Below are 22,880 nucleotides of genomic sequence, written 5' to 3' on the forward strand. Positions count from 1 at the left end.
GCCGTGTCGAGAGAAACCAAGTCCAGATTAACACCAACACGCCCCCGGTCTCGTCTCCATTCCTTCCCTCCTCCGTAGAGCATTTGGTTCCGACGAACGAAACACTAAGCCTTCACTCCAGCTCTCTACAACAAACACGGGAGTTATTAGCAAGCGGCCCCGAATCTGGAAGTTATAACAAATGCAGAAAAAAGGTACACTGCATTACCTGATCAACATGTGCACTGTACCATGACACCCACTGCTGCTGAAAAAAAAACTTCACCACACATCAGCAGAAGGCGCAGAGCTGAGGCTGAGAAACAAGAACACGAGGTTAGGACCCACAGGCAACCTTAAAGGACGACGAAGAAAGAAAAAAAGGGAGCGAGAGATCTTGTCAGAGAGAGAGCCACATACTTCCTAATGTCGTTTATTCCAAGAGCCAACAAAGAAGAAGAAAAAGAATATCAAAACTTTCCCATCCCAACCACCAGTCTACAAATGAAGCCGATGCGTAAGAACGAGCAAGAAAAAGTAGCAGCAGCAGCAGCAGACGAAACCGAAAATGAAACGAACACAGAATGAAAGCAAGTCTAAGGAACAGCAAAGCAAACGAAAGCAAAAAAAGAGAGAGAAAGAGAAAAAAAGAACTCACTCTCGTCCAGCAAACATCTCTATGCAGTCAACCGTAAGGGAAAAAAAGAGCATTAAAAGAAAGAAGGAAAAACGAGAAACAAAATGTACTCCGTCATACGAAAACTCAATGCACACTCTCTGCTGCTGCTGCTTTACGACGGAATTGGCTCGTTGAGCGAGAGGGACGCCAGCTCTGTCGAGGGCGACCTCTGGGCCTGCCTCAGCACCTCCATGGCCTCCGCAACTTTGGCTTTCAGAGCATCCGGTGCCTCGAGAAGATGGAGGATCTCAGTCTGATCCATCTCGAGCAGCATACCAGTTACCTTTCCGGCGTGGTCATGCTCGAGCTGGTCGACCAGAGGATACAGCTGCTCTCCCAGCATCTACACGCAATCGAGACTCGCGTAAGAAAACGGTGCACACGGGACGTACCAAAAACAAATCCAAATCTACGTACCACTCGTTGGTGCTCGGGAGACGCGGAAGCCAGAGCGGATGCAAGCGCACCGATGGGTAACGACGGCGGAAGCGGGGAAACAGGAGTCAGAGGCACGCTTGGTATCTCCAGCGGAACAGGCAGCACATTCACGAGTTGCGGTGGTACGGGAACCTCGGGAGTGTTCCTGGCCGAGGGAGTGTACCGGAAATTCCGATTACCTCGGATCATCTGAAACGACGGCAAACACCCATGTCAAATGGATGCAAGAAGTTACGAAGTACAATAAGTATTCGGTGAACCTGTTGCTGCGGTGGTGGCAGCTGCTGCTGTGGCACTGGCGTTCCAGCGGCTCCGCGCCGTGCTCCGGCTGCTCGCTGTCCTCCTTGAGGTCCTTGCCTTTGAACAACAGGTACAAAATAACTAGGCAATTGACCGCCGCCTGGCCGCATTCCTAGCATTTGCTGCTGATAAGCAAATCCAGCTGGCTGCAAGACGAAACCGGAAGAACTTAGAAGACATCCCCATGTAGGAGATGAGTAAATATGTCACCTGTGGAGGCATCAACGCGGGTGGCTGGCCGTAAAACAGTTGCTGACCAAGCCCCGGTGCTCCAGGATGATACATTGGCATCGTAGTCGCAACACCGACGGGACTCCTCATCTGAGCGAACTGAGCCTGCACAAATGATGACTTGAGATAAGCGTAAGACCTTAGTAAGTCCTCGGGCTTACCTGTAGTTTGGCTCGCCTTTCCTCTTTCCTTTGTGCCATGGCAACGTAGATTGGTTTGCTTCCGATCATCTTTCCGTTCATTTCAATCGTCTGAAAGTTCCACATGTTATCGTAACAGTTGCTATAACAGATTAGAATAAAAGTAGGCAAACATACCGCACGATTGGCTTCTTCTGGGGCGGAATATGCAACAAATCCTGATCCTTTGCTTTGACCTTGAGCATCCCGCATTACCTGTTACACGATACCATTTAGCGAGCCAAAATGAAACGCAAACAAAGCGTTCTAACCTTGCACGAGGTAATAGAACCGAAATCGGCAAATATTTCGCGAAGCCTTTCATCGTCAACGTCGTCGTCCAGATTCTTCAGGTATAAGTTCGCGCCCTGATATCTGTCAATACGCTCCTTGCGCTCTTGTTCGTACTTCGCCCTGAGCTCTGCCTCCCTTTCGGACTTTTTCTGCGCTCTACCCACGTACCATTCTTTGTCTTCGATTTTCTTTCCATTCAGGCCTACAACAGCCTTAGCAGCCTCGTCCGGATTCTCAAAGTTGACGAAGCCGAAACACTTCGACTTTCCATCGGAGTCCCTCATCACCACGGCGCTTGTGATCTTTCCAAATGCACCGAAAACCTCCTTGAGTTCGTCGTCGGTGGTGGATTCACCCAGGTTCTTCACAAACACGTTGTTGAACTTGCCGTTCTGTTCTCTTTCCTGGCGCCTAACGAAAGGACCAACGAACACCTGTTTCTCCGCAACGAGCATCCCGTTCACCTTGTCAATGGCAACCTGGGCAGACTCTTCCTGCTCAAACTGAACAAACCCATAGCCCTTCGACTGCCCGTTGGAGTCCGTGGCCACCTTACAAGAGAGAATGTTTCCAAAGCTCACAAACGTGTCGTGGAGAGCCTTGTTGTCGATGGCCCTGTCGAGATTCTGTGAAAACACGAAGATTATACTCTCAAACCCGGAAGAATTCAAATACTTCTACTGATAGTACCTTGATGAAGATGTTAGCAGTTCCACTCTTGCGAATGCTAGGATCTCGGTGAGAAAACATGATACGCACAGCCTTGCCATTCACAGGAGTGAAGTTAAGAAGCTCCAGCGCACGCGTTGCTGATAATAGAACAAAAGAAAAGGCGTTTAGTGGTACCAATAAAAGCGTGGAAACAAAGCAAAGCACCATACCGTCTTGGACGTTGTTGTAATTCACATAAGCGTAGCCCAGAGACCTCCTCGTCATGAGATCGCGGCAAACCCTGATCGAGAGGACCTGCCCAATCTGGTTGAAGAGATCATACAGCTGATTCTCGCTGACATTGGGATCCAAATCCCCGACGTAGAGCGAGGTCGACACGAACTGATTGATCCCGGGAATCACAGGCGACTGGACCAAAGGCGACGGGAGCTGGGCCATTTCTGCCGGGCTAGCTGCTGTTCTCGAGATTTCTTGGGAAATTTTTTTCGTTTTCTCGCTAAAGAAGAGAAGAACCAGACCTTTTTTGTGATTTTCTGCTCGAGCGCCCTCCGCGATCCACCCCGATCCCTACCGAGAAGAACGAAGACTGCCGCCGCCGGAGATCGATCGCAAAACCCTGGATTAGGGTTGTGAGGAGGAGGCGCTCAAGATAAAGAAGAAATGGGGGAGGAGAAAGAGGAGGAAGGGAGGAGGGGGGATGGAGGGCTGGGCGATGGAAAGAGGCTGACGAGCCCTAACACCGGCCAACAAAGCACTGGGCGAGGGTACATTGGCGAGAAAACCCAGGCACGGACGTGACGCACGGAATGCAATCTAGCTTTAGGACTTAATTAGCCCCGCCGCCGTATGCTTTGTTTTTCTTTTCTTTTCCATGCATTTGCTTCGCTACTTACCAGGCATGTCAAGAGCAAGGCACGAATCTAAAGTTTGATTAAATCTTCTCTACTTGTTTGTCGAAGAGTCTCCCATGACTATTTCTATCATACGATTCCTAAAATACTATAGAGTGATGGAGCGATGGAAATTTCTGCTGCAGTGGCAAAGAACTTCCTGATAAGAATTCTTCCAAGGACAAAGCATATTAACTTCGTCGAACTTCTTCTATAACCTGGCAAGGGAAAATTTAGAACCAGATCAAATCATCCAGTAACTGTAGCAGTTATAAGACTGTGAAGGAAGGAACTTGAGAAGCATACCGTATTAGCTTGACCCTCTAGAGACTGGAATTCTGCTCGTTACAGCCAGACCGTATCCTCGCAAGCCAAGGAACTTTGCGGGATTGTTGGTCATCAGCCTCATCGTTCTCACTCCAATGTCTCTCAAGATCTGGAACATCAATACAGTGATCAAACAGAAAGAGAAGGAAGAGAAGGAAAGCAAAGAAAGAAAAAACTAACCTGAGCACCAATGCCGTAGTCACGCGAATCCACTGCGGTTTCTTCCACGATGGATTCGCCTCCATCCATCATGCTGTAAGCTGAGAGTTTTTCCGCGAGGCCGACCCGCATTCCCTCGTGACCACGCAAGTAGACGAGCACGCCCCGGCCGGCGCTCTCGATTCTTTGCATGGCGTGAGCGAGGCTGTCACGGCACGGGCATCTCAAAGAGCCAAGGATGTCACCAGTGAGGCATTCAGAGTGAACTCTCACAAGCACGTCTTGTCCGTCGCCAATATCACCCTGAGAACAACTTTAGAGTTGAGAACGAAGGAAAAAAACCAGAAAAAAAAAAAAACGAAAAACCGTAAAATGCACACCTTCACATACGCGACGTGCTCAATGCTATTGAGCTTTGATTTGTAGCTATAAGCTTTAAAATCCCCCCACTTGGTTGGAAGTCGAGCGACTGCAGTTCTTTCGACAAGCTTCTCCCTCTTTTTCATGTACCTGGAACAACGAAAATCCCGTCGGCACTGACTCACAAAGCTTCGTTCGTACGTACGACGCACTTTACCTTCCTAAATCGGCAACTTTAATGAATGGAAATCCGCGTTGTGCTGCAAACTTGCTCAATTCTGGCAGTCCTTGGACCGCAAGATGTGTGGTCACAGCAACACTCGGCAGCCCAGCTAAAGTTACAAGATCCATAGCGGCTTCTGCAAAACCAAGCCTGTATAGAACTCCATCTCTATGAGTCCGAATAGGATAAATGTGTCCCGGCTTTCGAAAGTGTTCCGATCTGGAGTCGGGCGACGCAAGCGCAAGAATTGTGTTTGCACGATCTTGGGACGAGACACCAGTCGTCGTCCCCAGCTTCGCATCCTGAAAAAACAAGTTTTGCATTCAGCTATCTATGCATTGGAAGAACAAACAAGCTTAACATACCACAGACACCGTTTGTGCTTGCTCTGGCGTAGGTTCGTTCTCGCCGTGCTCTCGAACCATTAACTGGATTCTCAGTCGGTCCAAGAGCTTCGGGCTCATGGGACAGTACATCAAGCCACTGCCTGCTTTCACAAAGAAATGAGCGTCTTGAGGTGTGATCAAGCTTGCCGCCATCACCAAATGCCCCGTATCTTTTCCGTCGACGAGCACCACGTACTAATCCATCCCAACAAGAACATCGTAAGCAAACACATTGGTTTAAGAAAATAATTCTCTCAATCTCTTACCTTTCCTTCGCCGATCGCCTCGATCGCCTCCGATATCTGCGAGAACCCCTCCATTGGCTTGTCCGGATCCCCTTGCACATCGCTGACGAAGAATTTGTCGATGACTGGCGTGATCTGAGCTGAGATCGTCTCCAATCCGGGCGCTCTAGTAGCCGCATCATCATCGGATGCCGCTTTGCAGCACAATCCCGACCTCCGGGACGCGGGAAGTGGAAATCTCACTGCAGCGCCCGGGTAATTCGACGCCCTAGGGGCTCTCGGACACAATGCGGTGCTAGCACCTGGCACTAGAGCCCTAAACATTAAGCAATCCATTCTCTGGGGGTTCGAATCCATAGGGTTATATTACATCTTTTACCATTATAATCTTTAACCATTGTAATTGCCACATCACTAAAAAACTATGCCAACAAGGCGCCATGTCACAAAAGCATACACCTTAGTCTAAGATGTTGGTAGCGGAGGCGACGTTGGAAGGCCGTTTGCGGGTAAACCATTGGCGGCGCCGCCCTGGCCCTCTCCCTCTTCCACCGGAGGTTCTCCTCTTTCTTTCCTCAATCGATCCCTCTCGGCGATCAAGAACTTCATATCAGTAGACGTCGATCCGGTCTCTTTTTGCAATCGCTCTCTTTCGTCCTGGAGGCTCTTCATGATCCAGTTGACGACTGTCAAGTTGTGGAGAGTGGTTTCGGCAAAGTACCTGGAAGAAGAAACACCAAAGAGAGATCAAGTCGCGAAATGGAAGAGCTCGAAGAACTTTTACCTGTTTAAGTCAGTAACCGAGAGAATCGGGATCAAGTTCTCCTTGGAGAATCGCTGGAGCTTTGGGAGTCGGGGATTTAGATCCTCTTTGTCGTAGACCAGCTGAGAAACCAGGGCGCCCCTCGGCAGGCGATTCAGAGTGATGAGATCCAGCGCCGCCTCTGGAGTTCCAGCTCGCTTGCCAGAGCCTTGATAACGCAGAGGATAAACGTATCCGGGACTTACGAACATGTCCGGCTTGGATTCTGGATTTAAGAGTGCTAAAACGGTGTTTGTTCTTGCACCCACGGAGGCTCCAGTTGCAGTGCCAGATCTTTCGTCCTGGAAAACACAAAGAACAGAAACTAAATCAAAGAAGAGAAGACAGCAATTCTCAACGTTTACATACCACGGAAACTCTCGCTTCATCGGTCATGCTTCCTCTCGCACCAATTTGGAGCTCGTCTAGACGCTCGCTGCTCAGCACACAAAAAAGACCTTGCATGCAGTATCGATCGACAAACTGGAGACGATCGGGAGTAACCATACTCGCTGCCATCACCAAGTATCCAACGCTACGTCCATCCACAAGGTCGACAAGAATCACAAACTGCATATAACAGACCCACATTAAGTACTCGCAATTAGCAATTTATTTGTACAAACCTTGCCCGCTTTAATCGCCTTGGAAGCGTCAGAGATCGATGAATAGCCCTCGGTGGGAACATCCGGATCGTTTTCATCGTTTGTGAAGAGATCGCTGATGTAAGGTATGGGATCAGTCTCCTCAATCGTAATCCCTGGCCCGGTATCTACTGGCGCATCTGTGGAAGCCTCGGCCGCCGCAGAGGCCCTCGTGGCGAATCTATCGGCCGCATTTCCATTTCTAAAGGCGCTGCTGAATCCTAGAAACATACCGCGCCGGAGAATGCCGCCATTGAATCCGACGAAACTGGCGCTCGCGCCCGCGCTCCAAACCCTAGGCGCCGGAGCCCTGGCAAGAAGCGCACTCCCAGAGGGCGCACAATATGCCGCCATAGCTCTTTCCCTCGCTCAAGGGTTTGGATAAGGGTTTTAGGCAAATATCTCACGACGACGTGGCAAAGTCTACGTGGCAAGCGATCCGGCCGCTGGACATCGACGGCAAGGATGAACCGATTATTTCTTTCGACTCCGTACATTCCACGATATCTGACGGTCCGGATACGGGCAAGTACGGCAGCGTCTTTCTTCTAGGGTTTTCTTAGGGTTTGTGCGTTCGGGACCGGGGGGGGGAATAGCATGGTCGCATGAATCTCAGATCCATCGCCGGCGCGGGATTGCGTGGAAGCAATCTTGACATCGCATCGGCAGGGAGGAAATTTCGGGCGCTCCATTTGCGATGGAGAGCTTGGCGCAGCTGGAGGCCCTGTGCGACCGGCTCTACAATTCCCAGGATCCGGCGGAGCGAGCTCATGCCGAGAGCACCTTGCAGTGCTTCTCGACGAATTTGGACTACATTTCGCAGTGTCAGCTCATCCTAGAGAGCTCATCGTCTCCCTATGCGCAGCTGCTGGCATCTTCGAGCCTTCTCAAGCAAGTCACCAATCACACCTTGGCGCTCCAGCTGAGAATCGATATCAGTATGTAGCATCTTCTTTTTTGGATTGCCGTGAATTTTTTTCTTTCGTTTTTTTCCCCAGGAAACTATATCTTGAGCTATCTGGCATCGAAAGGACAGGAGCTCCAAGCATTTGTGATCATATCCCTAATCCAGCTCCTCTGCCGTATCACAAAACTGGGCTGGAATGACGACGATAGATTCAAGGAGATCACCAAAGAGGCCATGAAATTCATGTCTCAAGCAACAGTGGAGCACTTCTACATTGGTTTGAGAATCTTGAATCAACTCGTCCAGGAGATGAATCAGGTAAGCCTGCATTGTCCTCGGCTTGCAGCGTTTTTTATCGTTTTTATTTATTTTTGTTTACCTGCAGCCAAATCCATGCCTCTCTCTGGCGCATCATCGAAAAATTGCCTGTTTCTTTCGCGACTCGGCGCTCCTCCAGATCTTCCAGATTTCACTTACATCGCTTGGCCAATTGAAACGAGATGGTATGTCTTTAATGTTTCTTTACAGCGTTTATTTATTTCGTTTTTTTTGCAGCTGATGACAGGCTCCGTCAGCAAGCCATGGGTCTCGCTTTAAAGTGTCTTTCTTTTGACTTTGTAGGGACATCGCAAGATGAAAGCTCTGAGGAGCTTGGTACGATTCAGGTGGAGTGACTATCTTGCATGATGCTTGCTTGCTGTAATGTCTGCCAATTGCAGATACCTTCTTCATGGAAAGGTTTGCTGGAAGATATGTCGACCATCAACTTGTTTTTCGACTATTATGCTATCTCAAAGCCCCCACTTTCAAACCAGGTTTGATTCTACGCTTCACGTACTCTAACAACAGGTTTATGCTAGGCGCTAGAATGTCTCGTTCAACTAGCCTCTATTAGAAGAGCTCTGTTTTCGGGCGAAACTGAGCGCATGAAGTTTTTATCGCACTTGCTGTCTGGCACACGAGAAATACTCAGAACTCAACAAGGTTGGGCGTTTTAGTGCTTCTTCTGCTCATTCGGATGGTGTGCCTTGTGTTTTCACAGGACTGTCGGAGCACGTTAACTATCACGAGTACTGTCGCCTCCTTGGGAGGTTGAAGACAAACTATCAAGTAAGCAATCCTTTGTTTTATGTAGACTTATATTTGCTGATGACCTCGCTACCAGCTTTCTGAGTTGATAAGTGTAGAAAACTATAATGACTGGATCCGATTGGTGGCTGAGTTCACAATAAGGTCGTTTCAATCTTGGCAGGTACTACAAATCTGATTTTTTGTTCTTGTTCACCTCCGAATCCTGTGATATCTGTAGTGGGCCAGCGGAAGCGTATATTACCTTTTGGGCCTCTGGTCCCGGCTCGTGTCGTCAGTTCCATATCTTAAAAGTAATTTTCCTAGTCTACTCGATGCATACGTCCCCAAAATAACGGAGGCTTATATAACATCACGCTTTGATTCTGTACAGGTAACGAAATTTGTTGAATTTTTTTGTAAGATTTCTTAATATCCTGAGCAGGCGATCGTTCAAAACAATTTGGCTGAAGATCCTCTTGACAACGAGGAACATCTGCAAGATCAACTTGATAGTCTTCCATTTCTTTGTCGATTTCAGGTGCTGCTGTTTGTGAGTAATACAGATCGCTGATGACTTTGTTTCTTGTTTTTATACGTAGTACGAGAGATCTAGTGCTTTCATCCTGCAATTGCTTGATCCAATTCTACAATCATTCACGGTATGAAGGCATGCTATAACTTCTACTCAGACGCTAATACATGTCACTCCAGGAAGCCTCACGTGTTCCAAATCCTGCTGAAGGTTCTCGACTTAGTATAATTGAAGGCCAATTAACATGGCTGGTTCATATTATTGGGTCCATTATAAAGATCAGGCAGAATTCGGCATCCAGGTATTTGTAACTACCATTCAGGCTTTTCTTAATATTCTCGGTTTTTGTTCTGCAGTGCAGAGGTTCACGAAGTCATAGACGGAGAACTTTCAGCACGAGTGTTTCAACTTCTCCAAGTAACGGATTCTGGCTCGCATGTACAGGTGTGCTTCTACGTCGTAAACGCTTTTCATAATTTCTGTTTTTTTTTTTCTCAACAGAGATATGGTGAACGAAGCAAGCAACGCTTAGATATTGCTTTACTGTCTTTCTTTCAGCATTTTCGCAAAGTATACGTCGGGGAGCATTCTTCTAAGGTAATCGCGTTGCTATTGGTCCTCTTGTCTTGCTAAACCGTCTTTTTTCATATCAGCAATTGTATGCTCGGCTTAGCGAACTTGGGGTGCAAGATAATTTAGTGGCCTTAAATATTATCGTTGCGAAGATTGCGACCGACCTCAAGTGCTACGCTCAGGTTCCTCACGTCTTTATTTTTCCAATTTTTTTTTTAACAAAGCAATCCTTAGTGCGAGGATGTTATTCAACAAGCACTGAACCTTTTTCAAGAGTTGCCTACCGGGTAGGGTGTTCAACATGAATTTTGCATCTCATTATCTGTTTTCTCTTCTGCAGATACATGAGTGGAAAACTTTTGTTGAAGTTGGATGCTGTGAATTTTATCCTCGCAAACCACACGGTAAGCATATTTGTATAGTAGTGATTTCGCCAGGTTTATTTTCAGTAGTTTGCTCGGTAAAAAACATTTGAAATGTTTGGACAACCAGATACAATGGTTTTGAGGTTGCAGAGGGAGCATTTTTCTTTTCTGGATGAGCCTTCCAACTCGAGGCATCGGACGACGTTCTACTTCACCATAGGGCGGTTGGTGTTCATGGAGGATTCCGTGTCGAGGTTCCGCACTGCAATCGCCCCTTTGCAGCAGGTTTCATGCATCCTCTTTCTTTTGCTAGTTATTAAGTTTTGTTTCTCTCAACAGGTCTTTCTGAGTTTGGAGGCGACTCCAGATTCGGCATTCAGATCCGATGCTGTTAAATATACCATTATCGGATTGATGCGGGATTTGAGGGGCATTACAATGGCTACAAACAGGTGGAACTTAAATGTTTGAAAGGTTGCTAAAACTTGTCCACAGTCGGAAAACGTTTACCCCGCTATTCGATTGGCTGTATCCAGCTCATTTCTCTGTTATTATCAGAGCTCTTGGTCATTTGGTAGATACTCCAGAGGTACTCTTACACGCTTGCTGTTTTCTTGTCTGCTTATTTGCTGGTTCCAGGTGACGACGCCGTTGTTGAAGTTCATGGCTGAATTTGTCGTGAACAAGACCCAGCGCCTTACGTTTGAGTCTTCATCGCCCAATGGAATTTTGCTCTTTCGAGAGATCAGTAAGCTATTGGTAGCTTATGGAAATGGAATAATGGCACTTCCAACGCCCTCTGACATATATGCATACAAGTATAAGGGCATCTGGATAGCTCTGGTTATTCTTACTCGAGGTTTGCTCTTTGTTGCCTTGGAAGATTTGTCTGATGAAGAGTTTCTTTGACAGCTTTGGGTGGAAATTATGTAAATTTCGGTGTTTTTGAGCTCTACGGCGATCCTGCTCTCGCCGATGCGTTGGACGTAGCTTTGAAGATGTCGTTTTCAATACCGTTAGCCGACATCGCCGCATATCGCAAGGTACTGCTATTAATGAGAGAAGCCAAACACACCGCTCGTTTTTTGTGGCAGGTTGCACGATCATATTATGCTTTTTTCGAGGTTTTGTGTCACCACCATTTGTCGGTCATTGTGAACCTTGACACACCAACATTTTCACATGTTCTGGGTTCACTGGAGGCGGGTCTCAAATCTTTAGATGCCAGTATTTCTTCACAGGTTCGTACCTTTGCTTTTTCGCATTTTGTTTTTACGTTTCCTTTTTTCCTTGACTTGGTGTTTTAGTGTGCAAGCGCTGTAGACAATATGTCGGCATACTACTTCACACACATCACTCTAGGAGAGTCCCCCACCTCACCAATGTCAATCAACTTTGCAAGGCACATACAGGAGCGGCCAAATATCTTCCCACAGGTATGTTTCGAGGCTTTGATAGCATGATAACCTTTTTCTCTTGCAGCTCTTAAAGTCGCTCTTTGAATTGGTGCTGTTTGAGGAATGCTCCAACCAATGGAGCATAAGCCGACCTATTCTGGCGTTGATTCTGATAAATGAGCAGGTCTGTCGGCTCGTTTTGCTTCTGCTAGGCTAACGTTCTCTTTTCTTCAGGCATACACTGACATCAAGATCCAAATTATTGCTTCACAGGTTTTACTTTATCCCCTTGTCACAAGAGTTTGGCTCGCGCTTTTAATGACCATGCCTTTTTGCTTTGTTATTGCATGCAGCCTCCCGATAGCCAGCAAAAGCTCCTCCTCGGCTTTGAGAAGTTGATGACTGACGTGAACCGAACGTTGGAACCCACGAACAGAGAAAAGTTCACACAGAACCTGACCATTTTCCGGCACGACTTTCTTGCGAAATGAGTACATAGTCTTCACGCACCGAGATTTTCTTTGGTATAGATACTTCCGGAAGCTCTTCTCTAAAAGTTGTGAGTATGTTGTGATTTCTCTGTTTCTTCGGTTGGCTAATCCAATCACTCGTCCAGCTGCAGTTTTGGGCGTTGGGGGCTTTCATCGGATCAGTTTTGTAAATCAGGTAGTAAAAAAGTTTTCATTCCAGCCGGGCGGCCGAGCTTGAGGGAATTGTTACTCTCTCACTCGGTGCTCGTGCCTGAGGTATGCATCTTCTTTCCATTTTCTTCTCCTTTGTTTTGTGAATATGGAAATCGGATATTATTGGGTATGGTGGGAAAAAGGCTGTTTGGGATTTTCGATTCTCGCTCACACTGAGATTTTGGATTTGGTAGTGTTGGTCGCAGGAACAAACATTTGTAGGTGGAAGCTGAAGAAGAGCATTAAAAAATTCCACCGGTAAGCCATCGCTGTGTTCGTTTCTTTTTAATTGTTCCTCGTTCTTGGTCTTGAGTCGGTCGAGCATTATAGTTTGTCTCTCGAGTTTGCGAAGATGATGAAAGCAACGTGTATGTCTATAAGTTTATACTTATACATGGATGCCCGCTTGTCGGTGTCTTGTCTTTACTCTCCAACCCAGCAGCGATCAACAGGCAACCAATCAGTGGTGGTGGATCCAGATTTTTTTCTTATTCAATTCCATCCATTCCAATCCACGGTCTGAGACCTCTTAAAAATCAAGGAAAGTGATCGCACTGAGTGATCCATGATAGAATCTGTTTAGTAGCTAGAGGAAGAGTCTTTGATCTTCCCAATCTATGGTGACCCCACGGCAGTACAAGGACGCTGAGCTCACACTCAGAGGACCTGCGTAATACAACAAAAACAGCTGTTGGGAAGAGAAAACGAGGCTCCAACTTATTCCTTGTTTACGCTCGCAAAGCAACGGTGATGGCGAGATCGAGAGACTTTTCTTTTAGAAAAAAACGCGCACCCTGTAAGCGATTTACATTAGAACCTCACAAGAACAAACGTAACATCGATGTGTTGTACCGTTGTACTAACACCGAGTGATGATGATGCTCCACCCCAACTAAAGTCTCTCAAGAAGAATCTTCTTCTCTCTCTCTCTCTCTTTTCTCTTGCAACATCCTATACATACCTCCTCGTCGTCATACTTGCGCTTGGAAGACAAAGCCACCACTGCTCACTCTCGAGATCGCCGCTAGGTAGGAACAAAGAGACCGTCGTCTGGATCTGGGATTGATTGTCAAGGCTTTGGTGGTGCCGTGTATGTGCACTGCTTGCCCAGGAGCTTGAGGAAGTTCTTGCCGCTGCTGTTCACCGTCACGTCGCACGAGAAGTAGCTCCTGAACTTCGGCTTGACGAGCTTGCCAAAGACGTAGGCCCGCGACGGCAGCGCGGCTTTAATTTGCAAGGGAACGCCGCCACCGGCCTGTGTCAGGCTCTGTAGGTTCGGACCCGCGCCATACAGGGGTATCCTGACAGCGACAACGTTCACCGAAAACGCCCTCTTGCTGTTCTTCGCCTGGTAGAACTTGGCTATCTGTATGTAGTGGAACTGGAAAACGTTAGAAGAGGAGGAATCGGAACTGGAATAGACTAAGCAGCGACTTGCCTTGCCGGTCCCGACGCTCAGCTGCGTGTAGTCCAGCGTAACATCCGAGTCGCTCACATGAAGCCCAAAGTACTTGGAGGGATTGTGGAACATGACCTTGATCGTGCAGTTCGCCGTTAAGACCCGAGTTGGCACGCCTTGGGCACTCCCGTCGACCACGAAAAACTCATTGAAAATGATATCCTGGACACCGCGATCACAGGGAAAACGGAATCAAGACCCGGCTACGTAAGTAGTGCAAGCAAGCCCGAGACAAGATGCCATAGAAAAAGCTTCGCAATCAGCAATGCACGCAAGCCCAAAACCAAATTCGCTATCCTAGAACTTGGAACATACCTTGACTCGCAGCTCCGGGGCGCGAGGCCGACAGACTAACCAGAAGATCATAGCGATGAAGCCGAAGACGAGGACGCAGCCCAGGAAGCTGAGTCCACACATGCAGCACCGCGAGAGGCCCTTCTTGGCTGCGCCGGGCATTTGCTCCTCCTCCTCCATGATGGTGCCGCCGGGAACCCATGGCTTGTATCCCTTCTTGCGATACCCACCACGCCCGTGAGCATCGCTTCCATACGAAGGCTGTGGCAGCACCTTCCTCGATCCAAGCTTGTGTTGCCCAGACACCGTGTCGGCCGAGGAGGCGTTGGAGGAGCGCACGAACGAGTGATGCATGGGCGACGCCGAGGGGCTGATCATGGGCGTGGATTGCACCGAGGGCTTGTAGTCGCCGTCGTGGGAGTCGCGCGAGGGGCTCTGGACGAAGTAGACCGGATGCCGGGGCGATTGCGGCGGCGAAGGGCCCAGGCTCGTCGCCTCGGAGTCGAAAGAAGCGCGCATTCTGCCGTGGCGCGACATCCCTGCACGGATTCCCTGGATTTCCTAGCGAGGAATCGAGTAGCGAGCGGCCTGGCCTCGAAATATCGCAATGCTGCGCGGCTAGGATGATATTTCGGCGATTCCAGCGCCAGAACGAGGAGAATCTGGCAAACAAGTGGCAAGAACCGAGGGAAACCTGGAGAATCGGCGCAATGCGGGTGCTGGCCGAGCGCCTTCTCCGTTCTTGGAGCTAGAAACTAGAAAACCCTAGGCCGTGGATGCCTGGCACCATGGAAAGAGCGCTCCTCTCCCTCTCTCTCATAGGCTAGAGAGTGAATGTATGAAAAGCTTTAGCCTGCCATGCTTCATAGAATATGCGTAGGCATTTTCCGGTGGGTAGACACGTCATACTTTACCACCATTCTAACAAACAATGGGTACAGAATCACGATTTTTCTGGATTCCTTGACCGTGTCTTACGGCTCGTAATTGAACAAACTGGTGGTAGTAGTTTTTGTTTCTTCAGGTGGGATTTAAAATTAACCTGTTTGGTCACTATGTTTTCCTTCACAACATTGTCTTTTTTGGTTTGGTTAAGCAAACCTGTATGGTAGTGAATATATTTAGAATATGCTTGAATATTTTAGGATATTTTACCATCTAACAGTTGTTATTCATTTAAATTAATCTTGTATTTATAATTTATAAACATGATTATAATTTATAAATGTTCTTAAACCATTTTTAATATATTCTTTTTTATTCTACTATCTAATGGTTGATATGCAATAAGATTAATCTTATGTTTATAAATTACAAACATGCTTATAATTATAAACTTTATTTGATCAATTGGATTAATAAGCAAGAATAACACTATCATTAAGAAAACCAAGCATTGCTACATGCAAAACATAGCAAATTTTTCTACCACATAGTATTAAATTAACTAATTTAATGAATAACATTAAATGCATATTTTGGGATATTCTACAATTTAACTGTTGTTATTCATTTAGATTAACCTTGTATTTATAATTATAAACTTTCTAAACACTTTTTAGTATATTCTAATTTATTCTGCTCTCTAGTGGTTGAAGATTAATTTGGTGTTTATAAATTATAAAAAAACTTATATTTGATCAATTAGATTAATAAATACTAAATACACTACTATTAAGCAAACAAAGCATTGCTACATGTAATGCAAAACAAATTATTTTTATTTTAATTTTCAAGAAAATTTCTATATAAATATAAATGTAAAATTAATCTAAATGGTAGAATTTGCTAGAATATCCAAGCATATTGTGGAATTTTAAAGCAAACAAAAAAAGTAGAAACATTTAATTAATATTCTAAGCTCACAACTATTTAATTAGAAATTTTTTGTCTAAGATTAAACTAAATTTTACAATAAACAAGGAATCTCAATTCTCCAATGTCCCACCATATGGAAGTTTTTCTTATCAGAAATTTCTCAAAGAACACTTTAAATCTAAATCATAAAGAAGCAATATAATTCTATATATATGTAAAAAGTACAATCATGTTTATAATATATAAACACAAGCCCCATCTGAAATATTCCTTTTTAAATTGGTTTTGCTAATCCTTTAAATTTTTTATTTATTATTTAGATATTATGATTGCAGAGATCAATTTCTTTATCACTATTATCTGTGCTAAGCCAGCTATACACTTCAAATATTTTTGAGCCTGATTTCTCTCCAAAAATTTCAATCCAATCAATATACCATTCCCCATTTTTACTAAGTGTGCGTTGTACTATCATTCTACATATTTTATCATTCTCAGAAAGACATTCTCCTTCAACATTAAATGTGTCAAGATTGCATCTCTCAAAATCATCCTTTCTCTTGTTATCTAAATTATTAAATGTTAATGTACGTCCTGAAAAAGAAGAAAATATAACATCTATGTCAGAATCAGTTCCTGCCCCATTTTCACATCCAGTTTTTATAATAATTGAATATTTACACTGTAGTTATATATAGCAAGTGATTGAAAAAACACAATTGTAGTAAGTAATGTAAATGTTACCTGACATTTGACAACTATAATAAAATAAACATGTAGAAACATCAATAACATAAAATATAAGTAGGTTGCCATTAATGTTCTATAAGAAAACGTTTTTAGTTATTTTTCTTTATATATTAACAAAAAAAACTGTTTTATTAAGCCAAGTGTTAAACATAGAAATATCTTAGTAAAAATTATAGATATATAATTAACATTTTATAATCTACTGTTTTTAAGACTCTTTAATTATTTTAAATTGTTACATTAATAAATTAAACTAATAAAATAAATTATAGTACCATTTGAAAAAGTAAAGTATATAAAATAAATTCGGTGTTTTAGGGTAGAATATATAATAATTTTATACTTGATATTCATACCATATACATATAGTTTATATTATTTTGAAGGCATTATGTGGCATACATAATTTAGTGTAAACTATTATAAAAAATGTAGCATACCTAAATTGGAACTAAACCCCAAGCCCATTGCATTACAAAATGAGTGTCTAATATGTACTTAATATCTTCTACTAACATCAGCTCCCTGTATGAAGCTTCTACATATAAAATAATATCAAAGTTTGACACAATTTCAATATACTAGTCACTCCTAATGCGAGGAGGTGGGTACCACACCAAATAAAGCAGTATAGAGCTTGGGCTTAGACTCAAGTTGGGGGGATGGTTCATAGTTGAGTTGAGCTCACAAGTTGAGCTCAATTCAAATAAGTCAACTTAAGTCAATATAGTCAACTAAGAGTCTTACAAAGGAAATCCAAATTAAACAAATGAAGGTTCTAGCAAACTTTACAATACTTAAATACATAAAGATTTGAGTTAAAAGTTTCTATAAGATTAAATTATTTAAAAAAGACAAAGTTCATAAGAACCTATCTTCTATAAAGCTATATTATTTTATTATGACTATTGTTACAACTATCATATTTTGATTTGACTACTTAATATTTTGAATATTTTTACAGCTGTAAATACTATTCCTTCATTCAAAAGATTTTTTATTGTTTTTGAGAAGATGGGAAGCAAAGAAAATACAAAATCTGTGAGTAAAAGTTGTAGTGCAAAGGAATATGAGAATGTTAATTTTGATTCACTATCACAATCTTCATATTACACTTCTAATTTTTATTACCCATTTAGGAATGTGGAAACCATTATCACAATTGATAAAAATGCTTCTGTTACTTTTAAAACAATAGTCCAGAGCAAGAGAAATGAAAAAATGAACATCACGGCAAAAAACACCAAGAAATATACTTCATAAAACTTTTTATGACATTTGTAATTTATATATTAATTCATATTAAAAACTCTATTGCCTGCCTATATTGCAATCTTCTCATCTAATAAGACCAAGGTGTATTTTTGCAATGAATCCTCATTAAAAGTTTTCAGGAGTTGTTTGTGAGTAATAATAAAAGAAATCAAAATCTTTTGAAAGACTCAAAAGTAATATCACATCAAAGAATCAACTTTATCTATATTTCTAAGACTGAAAGGTAGTATCATATGAGAGAATAGTAATGTGCAACGTGCTCTACCACTATAATATGATTTATATTTCCTTGCAATCTATTTCCCTAAACATTTGGCATGTGTAGAAAAGAATACATATGTAGCAAAGTAAGATTTCATCATAATGATAGAGCATGTGAAATTCTAGAAGCTCTTATGTTTACAAGAAAGCTATAATTATGAAGCCCCATTTTCAGGATTGACATTTAAAGAATTTAAGTATTGTTAGTGTCATAATAAATAAACCTCATTCCTGAGACTAAAACTTAATATATAAACTATCTAAAAAAGTTATAGTTATTGTAGTTTCTTTGTTGAGCTCCTTGGAAGTTTGTATTAAAATGGCTCGAAGGAAAGTCATTGCTACTTGTACTTAACCCCCTAGCATTTCATATCAATCTCCACCTCCATCCCCAAGTTCTATTAACATCTTCCACCTTCACCTCCCCATAACAATCTTTTTTCTACTAAGGGCTCTAGTGAAGCTGAATTAGAGCTCCTTATATATGAAATTCTAAATCTTGCTACTAATGAGGGATTGCTTCCAGTGCTTCAAGAGCAATGCCACATGTTTTTGCAAAATCTTGCTCTTGACATAGCGGGACTACTTGAAAGTATAGAACACTATTATAGTTGGTGTCTAATATGCTACTTTTTCTTGGACAAGACAAATGGCTCTATGGGTTTACAAACTTTTCATGAGCATTGTAGGAATTGCCCAAAGGTGGGTTTAGAAAATGTGCACATGTGGATGTATAATAGATTCAAGAATGAGTTATAGACATATACCCACTACCACTTCATGGTGACCCCTTGGGAAACACTACATTAGCTAGTGCAAACTATAGGGTTTTTAGGCCACCCTACAGTGGAATGTAAAATCTAGAATTACTTTACTATACTATAGTATTGTCACTATTAAAAGAAAAAATATAATGAAATGATATTAGTTGTAGGTAACATATCTTGTTCTAGAAGGTGCTATCATATCACATTACAATTGTTTACAAAATGTTGAAAGAGGAGATGGCAACACATAAGTGCTACAAAGTGATGGTGACAAGTGAGAATGATAATTTGCAATTATGATATCTGACATTGACATCTGACACTTTCACTGACATTTGACACTTTCACAAACATCTGACATATAACAAGCTTTTCATTTTATGTAAGGATGCAATTAACTTTCTTCTGCCTCATCATCAACATATTGATTTCTTTTATGCTTCTTCTTATATTGGTACTATGGGGAAGGTTCACCTTGCATATGTTGAGCCATGGCTTCTACATAGTCAAAGAGACTTCCAAAGCCTCTAATTGTAGAAACTCCAGGTGATTGTGATCTATAAAATAGAATTAAACATATATTGAAATTTTAATGAACATAATTTACCTCATTGAGGTTGGAGGCAACTCACAAAATCTTTTGAGCCGACGTTTGAAGAAATGATGTTCTTCAATAGCAAACACTAATCTATCAGAGTAACGTGCTACCTTCACTATAGAATTGCTACCTACTATGCAATCAATCACAACACCATCTGGTGGGCAATAAAGCTCAAGCAAGACTTGCATCACTGATGGCATTCAAAATTGGTACCCTGGAAACATGTTGCAGATCTGTTCATCCACAAAGTTGGGTATGATGTTAGTGGAACTGTCGTACCTAGGCAAAACACGTGTTGCACATTTGCTATCACGAAACCCATCATGTGTATTTCTACAAAAGGCATGATAGGTCCATATCATAACCTAGAAAATAAAAATATATAGAAATTAGATAAAAATATAAAATACATATTCACCTTTTTAGGCTTCCCTTGGATGCCCCTCGTATTGACGCCAATAGAATCCATAATGCACTCAGAAGAGAATGACTTCAAATGAACTTTTGCTGTGCATGTCATAAGCTCATACATCCAATTGGGGTCGTTCGGTAGGATGAAGACGACATGGCCAACTTCAAGTATTAGTGCTTCAGACAAGAAGAATGCATCACTGTAGCGCATGTGATCATGGGATGAGATTTGGATATACTGTCACCGTGGATCCTTGGAACCTTGGGGGATAAATGGGGATAAAATAGCCACTAAGGGCTCTCTCATCAAGCAATTGCCCCTTTTCCAGTTGGCTTAAGGGGAGAGAGATAAGGTGCGCTACAGTTGGTATCGGAGCAAATGGCACGGGTTCGATTCCCATTGATTAGTGGCTACTTAAAAAGTATAATATACCCTTGAGCAAGGTATATTCCTACCCCTAAATTTGAAATCGTACGTATTGGGCATCCATGCGTACGTCCTTCCTCTTGTGTGTAGTATCCACGGACGAAGGTATCCACCGTGGGACTGCGGTACGGGTGGATGACTAGTTGCCTCACATGGAATAGCTGGTCTACACAATGGAAGGATTGGTAGATTGAGTGCGGAAATGGAGGTGTTGGTTCCCCTTGGCTCAGTAGAGGTTATTAGTCAATAGTTAATGAGGACATTGACATCATAATTGATAGCGCATGTAATCATGGGATGAGATTTGGATATACTGTCACCGTGGATCCTTGGAACCTTGGGGGATAAATGGGGATAAAATAGCCACTAAGGGCTCTCTCATCAAACAGTTGCCCCTTTTCTAGTTGGCTTAAGGGGAGAGAGATAAATTGCGCTACAATCACGCATATGGTTAGGTGTGAGAAAGTTTCAATCCTCAACTTTCACAGCAATATCTGAAAGACCATTTGGAAAGCCGAAGAGAATGAAGTCTACAACTGGGAGCAAGGGCCTTTGTATCTTTCAGCATCAACGATTGAATTGACACCATATATCTATGTTGATGTCATCTTTCGTGAAAGATGTTAACAATCTACTATAGGAGCTAATGAAGATACCCACAATGCCTCGTTGTGCTATTGGGGACACAAGACGGACTTATAAAAGAACTAAGTGAATGAAAAAAGCAATAAATAATATGCTACTATCATATGATGTGTTGTTGACGAGAGTTCCTCCAACTCCTCTTCACGAGCATCTCGTTGAGTTGGAATGAAATTACTACTAACAGTCATTGCTGCAAAAAACATGTATTACCACCTTTAGTTTGTAGAATTCACTTTTGCTTACCTCGAGATCGACATGATATTCTTTGAACCACTTGATCATCATTATTTATTGGTAGAACTTGATCCGAATCTTGGTTATTGATGGTTGAACTAGAGCTTGATCCTGACTGTCTAGTAGTGGAACACAAACTTGATCTGGAGCTTTTTCATCTTCGTCTCCATTGTTACTTGCATTGCTCTTGTTACTAACATTGACAACTTCCTCATGGTCTAGTGTAGAGGTCTCCTTCCTTAGGAGCTCCAACTTCTAGGGGATTCTATCTTCCATGTCTTCAAAACTCTTGCAAACATTATTTGGTACATTCCTCCATCCCTTACACCCTTTGCAATAAGTCGAGTGCAAATTGGTGCTTCAAATCACATACCTCTATATTGAAGATCTGTAAACAATATATATTTTAAAAAAATGTCTTGAAAATCATATTATACCTGTAAGCTGCATGTCGCATGAAATAAGGCTAACCATGTTGGCAATCATAAATTGTTGTGCTTGTAGACTTCTTTGGCAACCACCCCTCTTCGATCCTTTCCAATGATGTGTTGATGTAGGTGTCAAAAGACATAAATGTGCCATCTAGATTGTCACCAATGTGCAGTGTCAAGAACTTCTCACCTTCACTTATAGTTTGCGTGATGTAGACAACCCTTCTTATCATGTTCTCAAATAGTTCTGGCAGTTCTTTCTCTTTGTTTATCAAGTAGACATTGAGGAACTTTTGCTTATATGGAAACTTTGATTTTGCGATATTGTAAATCATGTCATCTAGAGTTTTGTTCATTGCAAAAGTAACATATGCATAATTGAGAAAAATGAAATGTGATAAGAAACTTACATTCATGAGAAGCAATTTCAGCTATAGTCTCTAGCCACTCCTTTAGTCTATAATTGTTTGCAATGCATACTAGTTTCTTCAACTTCCAAGACTTTGCATGTTAAATTTTGTGCTCAATTTGTATGAACTCAGCTAAGAGCTCTTCTCAACTCTTCTCCGGATATGCAAGTTTGTAAGCATCTTGCTTGACCTTCACCAAAGGCTAAAAACCAAAACAATTTAAAAAGGCTCTTATAAACACAACGAGTATAAAGTTTATTGGGTTGTTGAACCAAGTTATACCGTCATTTCGAGTGCGTGAGTGCCAAATAAGTGTTGCGAGATCATCACCATAATGTTGGTAGATGTCATCGTTACTCAAGTTTGCCAAAAATCGAAGTTTCTCGATGTCATGGACAAGGTTTTGCTTTTGAATAGCAAACTGCCCAAGCCTACATTTAAACATGACAAAATAATTTAAAGTGGAGTTGGAGGTAAAATTATAAAACTTACGTATTGATCTTTTGGCAGGCCAAGATAAGTTTATTGACATCCAAAGGTCCCCTCACGTAGACATGGCCGACTACAATGTTGATATTGTAGATAGGATTGTCGATACACTTCATCCAAGCCCCATATTGGTGGCTACTGTTAATAATTTGGAACATTGTCCCCACAAGCTGTTGAGTTTCAGGATGTCTGGCAAGCATGTCATCAAATTCTAGGGACTTCCTCCTCGAAATAGGATCCTAGCTATTCACAATCTTGGGTGTGACAGTAAC

At 42.9% G+C, this 22,880-nt stretch overlaps 5 protein-coding genes across 5 annotated transcripts; 1 reads left to right on the forward strand and 4 right to left on the reverse strand.

Annotated features, from left to right (window-relative positions):
* Nucleotides 1-376: 376 nt before the first annotated feature.
* LOC9641498 (polyadenylate-binding protein 2) lies at nt 377-3,563 on the reverse strand. Its single transcript, XM_002960828.3, has 9 exons — nt 2,982-3,563; nt 2,791-2,909; nt 2,079-2,726; nt 1,945-2,022; nt 1,789-1,878; nt 1,607-1,732; nt 1,357-1,542; nt 1,076-1,285; nt 377-1,001 (listed from the first exon to the last, which is right to left on the reverse strand). Exons 1-9 carry the CDS (start codon nt 3,208-3,210, stop codon nt 771-773), a joined length of 1,917 nt encoding a protein of 638 aa, XP_002960874.2. The 5' UTR covers nt 3,211-3,563; the 3' UTR covers nt 377-770.
* Nucleotides 3,564-3,792: 229 nt separating this feature from the next.
* LOC9662934 (probable monofunctional riboflavin biosynthesis protein RIBA 3, chloroplastic) lies at nt 3,793-5,719 on the reverse strand. Its single transcript, XM_002960829.2, has 7 exons — nt 5,384-5,719; nt 5,097-5,312; nt 4,726-5,033; nt 4,529-4,658; nt 4,170-4,451; nt 3,969-4,098; nt 3,793-3,880 (listed from the first exon to the last, which is right to left on the reverse strand). Exons 1-6 carry the CDS (start codon nt 5,717-5,719, stop codon nt 3,973-3,975), a joined length of 1,398 nt encoding a protein of 465 aa, XP_002960875.2. The 3' UTR covers nt 3,793-3,880; nt 3,969-3,972.
* Nucleotides 5,720-5,735: 16 nt separating this feature from the next.
* LOC112346598 (probable bifunctional riboflavin biosynthesis protein RIBA 1, chloroplastic) lies at nt 5,736-7,188 on the reverse strand. The gene is made up of 4 exons (XM_024675920.1): nt 6,791-7,188; nt 6,534-6,734; nt 6,147-6,466; nt 5,736-6,083 (listed from the first exon to the last, which is right to left on the reverse strand). The coding sequence occupies exons 1-4, from the start codon at nt 7,160-7,162 to the stop codon at nt 5,828-5,830; spliced, it is 1,149 nt and encodes a 382-aa protein (XP_024531688.1). The 5' UTR covers nt 7,163-7,188; the 3' UTR covers nt 5,736-5,827.
* A 160-nt stretch (nt 7,189-7,348) lies between these two features.
* Nucleotides 7,349-12,466, forward strand: LOC9662935 (exportin-7). Its single transcript, XM_024670129.1, has 28 exons — nt 7,349-7,746; nt 7,807-8,033; nt 8,101-8,218; nt 8,271-8,380; nt 8,435-8,530; nt 8,576-8,699; nt 8,758-8,825; nt 8,881-8,967; nt 9,025-9,177; nt 9,229-9,324; nt 9,386-9,445; nt 9,498-9,619; nt 9,675-9,762; nt 9,820-9,915; nt 9,972-10,073; nt 10,126-10,178; nt 10,232-10,295; nt 10,407-10,541; nt 10,596-10,708; nt 10,752-10,845; nt 10,896-11,115; nt 11,169-11,299; nt 11,351-11,497; nt 11,564-11,692; nt 11,739-11,837; nt 11,888-11,926; nt 12,007-12,212; nt 12,270-12,466. Exons 1-27 carry the CDS (start codon nt 7,506-7,508, stop codon nt 12,142-12,144), a joined length of 3,150 nt encoding a protein of 1,049 aa, XP_024525897.1. The 5' UTR covers nt 7,349-7,505; the 3' UTR covers nt 12,145-12,212; nt 12,270-12,466.
* Nucleotides 12,467-13,084: 618 nt separating this feature from the next.
* LOC9662936 (NDR1/HIN1-like protein 6) lies at nt 13,085-14,924 on the reverse strand. Its single transcript, XM_024670137.1, has 3 exons — nt 14,111-14,924; nt 13,775-13,957; nt 13,085-13,702 (listed from the first exon to the last, which is right to left on the reverse strand). Exons 1-3 carry the CDS (start codon nt 14,624-14,626, stop codon nt 13,406-13,408), a joined length of 996 nt encoding a protein of 331 aa, XP_024525905.1. The 5' UTR covers nt 14,627-14,924; the 3' UTR covers nt 13,085-13,405.
* Between the last annotated feature and the right edge of the window lie 7,956 nt (nt 14,925-22,880).

This window comes from Selaginella moellendorffii, unplaced genomic scaffold (assembly GCF_000143415.4).
Source record: "Selaginella moellendorffii unplaced genomic scaffold, v1.0 SELMOscaffold_0, whole genome shotgun sequence".
Lineage (NCBI taxonomy): Eukaryota > Viridiplantae > Streptophyta > Lycopodiopsida > Selaginellales > Selaginellaceae > Selaginella > Selaginella moellendorffii.

What these genes read in the sequence shown, in the direction of transcription:
- LOC9641498 (XM_002960828.3), bottom strand. Translation starts at nt 3,210, where the DNA reads ATGGCCCAGCTCCCGTCGCCTTTGGTCCAGTCGCCTGTGATTCCCGGG. An exon ending in TTACAACAACGTCCAAGACG is followed by an intron (nt 2,910 to 2,981) that starts GTATGGTGCTTT and finishes TTCTATTATCAG; the next exon opens with CAACGCGTGCGCTGGAGCTT. An exon ending in CTGCTAACATCTTCATCAAG is followed by an intron (nt 2,727 to 2,790) that starts GTACTATCAGTA and finishes GTGTTTTCACAG; the next exon opens with AATCTCGACAGGGCCATCGA.
- LOC9662934 (XM_002960829.2), bottom strand. Translation starts at nt 5,719, where the DNA reads ATGGATTCGAACCCCCAGAGAATGGATTGCTTAATGTTTAGGGCTCTA. An exon ending in AGGCGATCGGCGAAGGAAAG is followed by an intron (nt 5,313 to 5,383) that starts GTAAGAGATTGA and finishes GGGATGGATTAG; the next exon opens with TACGTGGTGCTCGTCGACGG. An exon ending in ACTACGGCATTGGTGCTCAG is followed by an intron (nt 4,099 to 4,169) that starts GTTAGTTTTTTC and finishes TTGATGTTCCAG; the next exon opens with ATCTTGAGAGACATTGGAGT.
- LOC112346598 (XM_024675920.1), bottom strand. Translation starts at nt 7,162, where the DNA reads ATGGCGGCATATTGTGCGCCCTCTGGGAGTGCGCTTCTTGCCAGGGCT. An exon ending in AGGCGATTAAAGCGGGCAAG is followed by an intron (nt 6,735 to 6,790) that starts GTTTGTACAAAT and finishes TGTTATATGCAG; the next exon opens with TTTGTGATTCTTGTCGACCT. An exon ending in TCGGTTACTGACTTAAACAG is followed by an intron (nt 6,084 to 6,146) that starts GTAAAAGTTCTT and finishes TTCTTCTTCCAG; the next exon opens with GTACTTTGCCGAAACCACTC.
- LOC9662935 (XM_024670129.1), top strand. Translation starts at nt 7,506, where the DNA reads ATGGAGAGCTTGGCGCAGCTGGAGGCCCTGTGCGACCGGCTCTACAAT. An exon ending in TGGCCAATTGAAACGAGATG is followed by an intron (nt 8,219 to 8,270) that starts GTATGTCTTTAA and finishes TTTTTTTTGCAG; the next exon opens with CTGATGACAGGCTCCGTCAG. An exon ending in ACATCGCCGCATATCGCAAG is followed by an intron (nt 11,300 to 11,350) that starts GTACTGCTATTA and finishes TTTTTGTGGCAG; the next exon opens with GTTGCACGATCATATTATGC.
- LOC9662936 (XM_024670137.1), bottom strand. Translation starts at nt 14,626, where the DNA reads ATGTCGCGCCACGGCAGAATGCGCGCTTCTTTCGACTCCGAGGCGACG. An exon ending in CCCCGGAGCTGCGAGTCAAG is followed by an intron (nt 13,958 to 14,110) that starts GTATGTTCCAAG and finishes CGCGGTGTCCAG; the next exon opens with GATATCATTTTCAATGAGTT. An exon ending in TGAGCGTCGGGACCGGCAAG is followed by an intron (nt 13,703 to 13,774) that starts GCAAGTCGCTGC and finishes CACTACATACAG; the next exon opens with ATAGCCAAGTTCTACCAGGC.